The following is a 10302-nucleotide window of genomic DNA, read 5'->3' as shown; positions in this document are numbered from 1 at the left end:
ACAGTCCAAAGATGTGCAGGTTAGGTGGATTGGCCATGATAAATTGCCCTTAGCGTCCAAAATTGCCCCTAGTGTTGGGTGGGGTTACTGGGTTATGGGGATAGGGTGGAGGTGTTGACCTTGGGTAGGGTGCTCTTTCCAAGAGCCGGTGCAGACTCGATGGGCCGAATGGCCTTCTGCACTGTAAATTCTATGATACAGTAATTACAATTTTATCCAAAGGGGGGAAAAAAAGTAAATCTCTGTTTTAACCCAAATGTTGCCCTCATTACTCAGAATCTACAATGCTGAGCAATCTACAATTGTAACAATACAGTGTTACAATGCAACTTATGGTCAGAATTCAGCTTTTACTGACAGGTAGAGGAATACAATTGTGATTAATGTGTGATTCTACAGGAATGGTATCTTGTTTTCACAATCACTGCTTGTCAACACAGTCTCCTCTGTTACATAGAAATGCTGGCAAATAAACAACATTTTACATGATCCAACTGTTGAAGATGTGCATCAGTGCCTAAACTGTCACTGGAATGTATGTTTAAGTATTCTGCTGCTCGTCACCATCATGTTTGAAACAACGGTCAATTAATTTGGCTAACAAGCATAACCATCGATAGGAATTAAGCATGAATGTAGGAAGATATATATTCTACACAGTTTTTGAAATAGACAGTGGTCAATTAATATCATGGGGCGTCTTCTGGTGCAGTGGGTAGCACCCTTCTCCCCCAGGACTTGATGGCCAAGGAAGGTGTGTTCATAATGTGGCCAAATAGGTTGAGTATCAACCTGCAAAATCCTTCCAACGTGCCAATGGCAGGTGGTAACAGCAGCAGAGACTCCTGGTCAGCAATGCTTGATGCGCCCTTCAAGCTAAGAGCTCTGGCAACAGGCTATGGACTTGTTCCAGGGGGGAAAGAACATTGTTGCTGGAACAGGTGAAAGTCTGCCATGTGCACCATTAAGTGCGGGAAAAAAAAACCAACCATTAATATAATGCTATTGTAGTAGCAAGGAATAACAGGCATGAATCCACTTTTTATTTATTTTTTATTTCGATATTTAGATATGATTATAAAACATTTTTGGTTTTACTTTTGTTTAATAGCAAACTGAAAATAACTGAACAGGAAGAATGCTCACCAAGCAATATATTACATGTGAAAATTACTAGCTTATATATTTATTGTGCAAATTTTATTCAAAATAGCTTTCCTCAATCAGCAATAAAAAGGTGAAAGAAGCTGAAATCCATGTATAGACCATGAAATGACACCACTCAGCACCAGGGTAGCTGAACTGCATACATTTATACAGGGAGTAATATACAGTACTTCTTTTGTAGGCAGTTTCTTTGAGTTCATCAGTATTATGCACAATTCTTTTCCTTTTTTTAAGGAAATTGGCATTTACCTAAAATTTGCAGCTATGAATCAAAATAAGCATTTATATGTAGGAAATAGATACATTTCAAATAATTAAAACATAAATTGTTTTGGTGTCTGTTTTACAACTTGCATTCACACTTATAAGTATAAAATCGAAGTAACACAAACTTTGTCCAAAGGATTTCAAGACCATTTTTGCCTCCTTGCCAAATACCTTATAAACACAGCCCAGTGCCATTTATCCATATCTGTTACTCTCTTATCCTTTACCTTTCACTTTCCCTCTCCCAATATGCTCTAACCGAGCTGGACACTTCCCATAGGGTTACAGTAGCAAATAGTAACTATCATAAGCATGATTTTCATATATAAAATAGAGATTCATTGATCCACTCTTCAGGGTTTTAGGCTGTTTGCTTTATCTGCAAAACAGCGGGCTCGTCTGGCTCTTCAATGTGCAGCTCTATATTTGGCCCTAAATGTTTCACTTGGCCTTCTTGTTGGTCTTCAGGCAGAGTATCCAATAGAATCTCCGCCTCCTCCGTGCTTTCTGCCTTCATCACAATGCCACGGTTGTTACTGCTTCCCATCACCAATTCTGCCTCTTTAATTTCCCCCTCTGCATTTTCTGCCATCTCTTTAATCTCTTCCGATGCTAAAATGTTGGGGCCCAAGTGCACTTCGGGGAAATCGCTATCTTCAGGAGGACCTGATGGATCGGCCTCCAGTGTAACAACTGTGTCACTGGGGCTCTGGGGAGGGGTCTCCCCATTCCTCATCTTTTTCACCTTGAAAGTCATGGGTGTAACCTTGAAGCTGGAGGTCTTTGCTGTCTGCGGCTTCTGTTGATTTGGGGTGAGTGACTTCTTAATCTTCTCTCGTCTTTCGGGAGACACAATCTTTGTGCCGAACTTATTCATCCTTTTTTCAATGTTCTCCCGGGAAAATGCTTTCTTGATGCTATCAACTTTCTTCATACTTGATCTCTTGATTTTGGCAGCCCTGGATTGCTCCAGCTTTTCAGATTTTTCCCCATCGTGTAGCTCATCATTGTCTTCACCTTCGTGGATGTCTTCATCCGAAGACAGCTCCAGCGATCGAGGAATATCTTCCACTGCTTTGTTCTCATCCACACATTCTTCCGCTGCCACATCTTTTTGCTTTTCAACAAAAACATTGGCTGGGATCTCTGCTTCATCCTGCAATGATTCACCAAGTATAAAAGTCAATAGTTGCTCACTGCCCCATAAATCTAAACAAAACTGTGGCTTTTTTAAAAAAAAGCAAAACTACAGAACAGCTCTTTCTTCAAGTTTCAATATTTTGCAGATTTTCAATATTTTGCTTCTTTTCAACACCTTTGCATTAATTGTTTCAATATGTCATGCATCAAAAAACCATTGAACAACTTAACAAAAAATACACACACACAACAGAGTGATGAGTACATCCACTGGGGGTATTTGGAAACTTCAAAGGCCAGTATAAATTTTATTTTTGAAATGAAAGCACAGTGGAAGACATCAGCAAGTTAGGAGCACAATAATAAACACTAAAAAGTGCCCGAATTTGAGAAAAGTCTGGGCAGTATTAGAAGAACTCAGAATGAAAAATAACATTAGTTGTCATTTGTTTAATTTACAATTTGGTTCTGTTAACTTTGTATATGTTGGCGCGGATTCTCCCTCATCATTTCCAAACACTCGTTCCTGATTGAGCTTCCTGATTGCAGGATGGTAAATTAAATAAACTAACAAGTAAATTAACCCTAATTATTTACCTTCGGGCATTGGTCAATTTATAACTTTTTTTCCAAAAATCAAACTTGGAGGGTTCGAGGAAAGCTCTAAAAATCCAAGAAATCAGAAGCTGCCGCACATCACCCCTAATTATTTAAATTGAAAAAAGTCCTTTGCTGTGACTCGATTCCCCTAAAATCTCGTTCAAATGGACAGGGAAAACTTTCACTCGTGTGAAACTTCAGATCTACTGCACAAATGCCAAATGAAGTCTACACGTTTGGAATGTGTTTTAAAATCTGTTCTGAGGTGTATAGTTTCAGACGGAACGAATATACACTTCAGTGCTTTGCATTCCAACCCTCTCTCCACCCTTCCCGAAAAAAGGTCCCGGGTCAGCGGGGGCCCCGGAGTGACAGCCGCAGCACAAGTACAGCCTGCCCTGTAACCCAACAAGTGTTTCAGTGCAGATCGCCCAACACACCCCACCCCGTACCTGCTCACACTACCACCAACTGAGATCAGTCCGCCAAATAGCAACTTGAAGAAGTAATCCTTTCATGTCACCAGGATTCACGATAGGGCGGGGCCCTGTTGATTGTATTGCTAACGTTTCAAACTGTATTGTGTGAAGGCAGTCAAACAGTTGCCGCCCCAAAGAAGAGTTTACGGAACGTATTGGAATCGTTTGAAGCCCAAGTATGCCACTCGGCGCATTTATGATCCTCACTTGTAATCTATTCTTTAAAGAGTGTTTGCACCCAGCACTGACGGAGCAACTCGTAAATAACACAAAAAGATTACTTTCTGAAGTTTGCAGAAACAGTAACTGACAGCATGGAGGTTTCTCAGTCTATTGGCACAGGCTGCTGCCAATAGTGACTGATGCCCCTGGGCAGCTACCCGCCTGCTCCCGCCCCCCCCCCCCCCCATGTTACTGATGCCCCCTGGGCGGGTCTCTTCCCCCGCCCCCGTGTTACTGATGCCCCCTGGGCGGGTCTCTTCCCCCGCCCCCGTGTTACTGATGCCCCCTGGGCGGGTCTCTTCCCCCGCCCCCGTGTTACTGATGCCCCCTGGGCGGGTCTCTTCCCCCGCCCCCGTGTTACTGATTCCCCCTGGGCGGGTCCCCCCCCCCCCCAATGATACAGATGCCCCCTGGGCGGGTCCCCCCCCTCCAATGATACTGATGCCCCCTGGGCGGGTCCCCCCCCCCCTCCAATGATACTGATGCCCCCTGGGCCGGTCTCTCCCCCCCCCCCCCAATGATACTGATGCCCCCTGGGCGGGTCTCTCCCCCCATGTCACTGATGCCCCCTGGGCGGGTCTCTCCCCCCCCCCCCCAATGATACTGATGCCCCCTGGGCGGGTCTACACCCCCCCCCCTCCAATGATACTGATGCCCCCTGGGCGGGTCTGTCCCCCCCCCCTCTCCAATGATACTGATGCCCCCTGGGCGGGTCTCTCCCCCCCCCCCTCCCAATGATACTGATGCCCCCTGGGCGGGTCTGTCCCCCCCCCCCCCCAATGATACTGATGCCCCCTGGGCGGGTCTCTCCACCCCCCCCCCCAATGATACTGATGCCCCCTGGGCGGGTCTGTCCCCCCCCCCCTCCAATGATACTGATGCCCCCTGGGCGGGTCTGTCCCCCCCCCCCCTCCAATGATACTGATGCCCCCTGGGCGGGTCTCTCCCCCCCCCCCCCCAATGATACTGATGCCCCCTGGGCGGGTCTGTCCCCCCCCCCCCCCTCCAATGATACTGATGCCCCCTGGGCGGGTCTCTCCCCCCCCCCCCCAATGATACTGATGCCCCCTGGGCGGGTCTGTCCCCCCCCCCCCCTCCAATGATACTGATGCCCCCTGGGAGGGTCTCTCTCTCCCCTCCCCCCTCCAATGATACTGATGCCCCCTGGGCGGGTCTCTCTCTCCCCTCCCCCCCTCCAATGCTACTGATGCCCCTGGGCGGCCCTTCCTCCCTCTAACCCTCCCTGTCCCCAATCTTACCTGGAAGATCAGCACTCTGAAGTTGTTTTTCTTCAGGAGCTGTGCCTGGTTACTTTCCAGCTTCTTCACTTGCACCGCCTGCCTGTCCAGCCGCTCCCGCATCTCCTTCACATTGTTGCTGACTTTGCGCGACTTGTCCAGTAGTTTGTTGACGGTGTTGCTGGTGGTGTTGTGAGTCTTGGAGAGTTTGGTGATGTCGTTCTGGATGCCTTTCACTGAGCTCTCCACCCCGATCTGCCGGTGCTCCATCTTCCTCTGGTTGTCCTGCACCGTGTCCAGCATGTTGACCAGCTTGTCCAGCAGCGCCAGCACCGTGATGGCGTTAACCTGCGAGGCGTCGCGCTTCGCCTCGGCCGGGCCGGGAGCCGGGCTGGGAGGCGGGCTGGGACTGGCCTCCGGGCTGGGGCTGGGAGGCGGGCTGGGCTCCGTGGCTCCCTGTACGGCCTGGGCGCTACTCTTCTCCGCTTGTACTCCGTCTTCTCCCATCTTCACAAAAATCTGTCCCCCTCCCTCCTGCTCAGTCCCCCTCCCCCCCTGCTCAGTCCCAGCTCTGCAAACTCTCCGTTTGGTTCCCTTCTGAGGGGGAGAATTGCAGCCTGCAAAGACACACACCCCTCTCTCCCTCAGCTCGGCACAGCCGGCTCCCGCCTTCCCCTGGGGCTGTTTTGTTGTAACTTCCCACAGCGCTTGCCCGCAGCGACCTAGTTACAGAAAACTCCCAAGGTCCGGTTCTGCACAGTGTCCGCCCAGCAACGCTGTCTTTGCAGGCGGGGTTTGGGCTCCCCCAGAGATTATTTTTTTTCCATAAATGCCATAACATTTTTGCAAAACGTCTCGATCCTATAAAAGCAAATCATCAGGAGCCTGGCGCTAATCCCACTGCTGCTATTGGCTGCACAGAGAAGGGGGGTGGGGGGAGCGTGTGCAGGGTGGATTTTTCCTGGACGCTGCTCCCATGTTTCTAACTTAAATTGGGCAAATGCAGCCGCTCCTCAACAGGACACGCACACATTGCATACATCACTGACCTTTATACACACTGTATGCACATACACCGGACTGCAAAACAAACGTTAAAATCAGCTGGTTGTAATATGATAATAGCTGTTTTCCCCCTTTTAAAATGCCTCAGGAAAGCAAACCTCGCGCGATTGACTGATATAAAAGTATGAACTGAAATAAGTCATTGGAGTCAGTGTTTCCCTCCCAAAAAAACTTGCAGCCCTCGCTGGGAAGGTTGGGATGGCTTTCGTGCGATTGAAGTTTTTTTTTATTCCTCCAGATGGCAGCAAAGTCCTTGCAGTGAAAATATGGAAAGTGAAGGAGGGGCTGAGGGATATTTAGCCTCTGATGTAATGTACTTGGAATAGTTTACCGAAGTACCTTTAGTTTACAGCACCCTATCCGTGCTCACTCGGGCGCCTGCCCTTGCAGTCCATGCCCAAACATTCATCGATGATCAACTTATTTTCCATGTCGTTCCTCCATGTCAATTTTCGTTGCGGCATCCACGTTGATGCTTGGAAAAGTTCCCACATCCTCCCACATATATTCCACATGTCGATAAAACTAACAAGCTGCCGAAGCTGGAAATTGGGAATAAAGAACAAAATTGTTGGAAATACTCAGCAGCTCAGTCAGCCTCCATGGAGAGAGAAACAGGGGTCTTTGCTACTTTTAACATGGTTAGATCTCTGAACTTGGTGCAGTCCTAAGAGAATGCCATGGACCACTGCTGATCTCTGCAGGGATGTGACCCGATGAATGTTTCCAGCATTGTTTTTGGTTTTATTGGACATGTCATTGTTGCATTGATCCAGAGGGCGCTCGCCATGCCAGGCTGCGTCTGTGGAAAGAGGAGTTAAGAGTTAACCTTTCAGATCTGTGAGGTTGGGTCAGAATCCGGAGATGTTTGCCGTGTGCTGGGGAGATTTTTTTTCGTCAGCAGTCACTTTGAACCAGATCTGAGTGCAACAATTGGAATCTGATTATTATTGTTGTTTTAAACAATCATTTTGAAACTGAGGGTTATTGGAAGAAGGCGGACAGTTAACTTCATGAAACCGATTGTGTAATATGTTACCCAGGCAGCAATAGCCAAACACCAGCGCTTAAATTTACGCACTTGCCTGTGTTTACACAACTGGTTTCCGTGTATTGTGGTTGTAAGTAAAGGATTAGCTCTAAGCAGGATTCTCTTCCGCAGTCCATGTGTGTGGACGGTTATTCACTTCAAAGACACAACCCTGCAGTTAATTCTTATGTTGACTGAGCAAGGGTAGGTGCAGTCTCGCTGGGCCGAATGGCCTCCTTCTACACTGCAGGTTATAAGTAAGCTAATTGTTAACTCCTATGCGTGAGCAATTGTTCTTGACTTGTTTTGAGCGACGTAAACAAACTTATCTTTGAAGAACACCACTTTTTAACCAGTGACGATGGAGATCTTTTAAGTTGATTTGACAGGTCCCGCCACAATTTGCTATCGAAGCTGAAGTATTAAGATGGACTGGCTCCACCCAAGAGTGAATGAAGGCTTTCTCAGCTGCCAATCTTACTTACACAAGCATTGTATGCTTGATCCATCTGTCCGTTCAATGATTATGGCAATGTATATCCCTGTTATTGGGTATGAGTGTATGTCTGCCCGTCTGACATTGGTTATGCACCTGTTTGCCTGCATCCGTCACCCATTGTGTGTGCCTGTTCCTGTTGTTGATTGTGTGTGGTGTTTGCTTGTCATTGTCATTCTTTTGTGTGTGTACTGGTCTGTCTATCCTGATTTTGTGTCTACCTGCAGCACAGTAGCATTGTGGATAGCACAATTGCTTCACAGCTCCAGGGTCCCAGGTTTGATTCCGGCTTGGGTCACTGTCTGTGTGGAGTCTGCACATCCTCCCCGTGTGTGCATGGGTTTCCTCCGGGTGCTCCGGTTTCCTCCCACAGTCCAAAGATGTGCAGGTTAGGTGGATTGGCCATGATAAATTGCCCTAAGTGTCCAAAATTGCCCTTAGTGTTGGGTGGGGTTACTGGGTTATAGGGATAGGGTGGAGGTGTTGACCTTGGGTAGGGTGCGCTTTCCAAGAGCCGGTGCAGACTCAATGGGCCGAATGGCCTCCTTCTGCACTGTAAATTCTATGATGATAATCTATCATTGGTTGTGCGTATGTTTGTCCTTATCATTGATTGTGTGTGCCTGCCTGTCCTTGATTAGGTGTGGCTGTGTGTGCCTATCTGTCCCTGCTTATGTGGGTCTGACTGTCCCTGTTTGTATGTGTGCTTCTGTCCCTGATTATGGGTGTCTGACTGTCCCTGATTGTGTGTGCCTGCCTGTCCTTGATTATGTGTGTCTGACTGTCCCTGATTGTGTATGTCTGATTTTCCCTGATTATGTGTGTCTGACTGTCCCTAATTATGTAAGTGTGCTTGTCCCTGATTGTATGTGCTTGACTGTCCCTGATTGTGCGTTGAGTGTGCCTGCCTCTAATTGTTTATGCCTGCCTGTTCCTGACTATGTGTTTGACTGTACTTGATTATCTGTCTCTGACTATCCCTGATTGTTTGTGTATGCTTGCCCCTGTTGTATGTGCCTGACTGTCCATGATTGTGTGTGCCTGCCTGTTGCTGATTATATGTATCTGCCTGTCCCTGATTGTGTGCCTGACTGTCCCTCATTGTTTGTGCCTGTCTGTCCATGATTTTTTATGCCTGGCTGTCCCTGATTGAGGTGTGTCTCCCTGATTGTGTGTGTGTGCCTGCCTGTCCCTGATTGCCTGTCTCTGATTTTATTGTGTGTGCTTGCCTGTCCTTGGTTAGGTGTGGCTGTGTGTGCCTGCCTGTCCCTGATTGTATGTGGCTGACTGTCACTGATTGTGTGTTCCTGATTTTGTTTGTGTGGCTGCCTGTCCTTGATTACATGTTTCTGATTTTTGTGTATGTGTGTGGGCCTGCTTATCTCTGATTAGGTGTATCTGACTGTTCCTGATTGTGTGTGTGTTTTTTTCTGTATATTGTTATGGGCCAGGGTTTAGAGAACCTCAAAGTGTATCATGGAGTTCACCTGACCCACAACTTTTAATAGATTATGGTATGGGGAGCAGGGCCGGCTCAAGGTACCGGCAACTCGGGCAGTCACCCGGGGCGCCATGTGCTAGGGGGCGCCATCAAGTCTATGTCTATGTATTTGCATGATGTACTTCTGTATGTCCTATGTGTTTCATGGTACAGGTGACAATAAATCAAATCTAATTAATTCAGTGGCCGAAAGGTTGTAAGATTCTAAGGACGATCTGCGCATTTGCAACATGTTGCCTCCGCTTGATGGCAGCTACGCATGCTCAGTAACTGCCCACGCGCAGCCCTGAATCACGTGGGGTGCTCCTTTAGCCCCGGCCCCGCCCCCTGTGCGTCCGCCATGTTGATTGGCCTCGGCCGCCTGCCGGTCTGGTTCAGCGGTTGCTCAGTGTCTGTGTGAGGCAGTGGCTGCACAGAGGGTCCTCGGCGGGAGGAGGGCCGCCGAGGGGAGCAGGAAAAGGCTATCCGCAGCGGGGAAAGGTGATGGAGCGCAGCGCTGGAGGCCTTTAAAATTGGCACTTGTAAGGGCGCCGAAGTTCAGCTTGCCCGGGGCGCCAGCAACCCTAGGGCCGCTGCTGATGGGGAGCACACGGCCCACTCTACAGGTGTGGTACAGCAGAAATCGAAAAGTATTTTAAAAGCAAAACGATGTTTATTCTATGAACTCAAGTTAACCTTTTTAAAACATACAGTGAACATCTTAGCAACCATTAATTCAAATACAACCCTCAAAGAATACAACACTAAGTACTCCTTAATAACTTCCCAAACAACATCCAGAAGACAAAAGAAACATCTTTTAACAGAAGCACATGAGGTTTACTTCACTACTGAAAACATTTATAATTCGGAATTCACCAAATAATCAAGAGATAGTCTTTTCATTGCAGAGATCAACAGTACACCTGCTTTGTCTGGCTTCAGCTCCATCACTGAAAAAGGAAACCAAAAAGACAGACACACCCAAGCTTTTCTCAAAGTGAAACTAAAAAACAGAGCCAGAGCGCGGCTCCATCCACACTCTGACATCACTGCAGTAACATGAGCAGCCAAACATTTATTTAAGCGACGTTCTCATGACAATATCCCTCGTTGTG

The 10302-nt window shown here is 47.7% G+C and overlaps 1 protein-coding gene across 1 annotated transcript; it reads right to left on the bottom strand.

The window, feature by feature from the left end:
- Window positions 1–1034: 1034 nt before the first annotated feature.
- LOC119961793 (caveolae-associated protein 2-like) lies at window positions 1035–6055 on the bottom strand. Its single transcript, XM_038789120.1, has 2 exons — window positions 5135–6055; window positions 1035–2590 (listed from the first exon to the last, which is right to left on the bottom strand). Exons 1-2 carry the CDS (start codon window positions 5618–5620, stop codon window positions 1796–1798), a joined length of 1281 nt encoding a protein of 426 aa, XP_038645048.1. The 5' UTR covers window positions 5621–6055; the 3' UTR covers window positions 1035–1795.
- Between the last annotated feature and the right edge of the window lie 4247 nt (window positions 6056–10302).

The sequence above is a fragment of the Scyliorhinus canicula genome, chromosome 2, assembly GCF_902713615.1.
Source record: "Scyliorhinus canicula chromosome 2, sScyCan1.1, whole genome shotgun sequence".
Taxonomy (NCBI): Eukaryota; Metazoa; Chordata; class Chondrichthyes; order Carcharhiniformes; family Scyliorhinidae; genus Scyliorhinus; species Scyliorhinus canicula.
Note: the sequence above shows the minus strand (reverse complement) of the source record. Positions and strands in the feature narration are given on the sequence as shown.

Excerpts from the sequence above, each read along its gene's own strand:
- LOC119961793 (XM_038789120.1), bottom strand. The coding sequence starts at position 5,620 with ATGGGAGAAGACGGAGTACAAGCGGAGAAGAGTAGCGCCCAGGCCGTA. Across the intron at positions 2,591-5,134 it reads TCAGAGTGCTGATCTTCCAG|GATGAAGCAGAGATCCCAGC; the intron begins GTAAGATTGGGG and ends GAATCATTGCAG.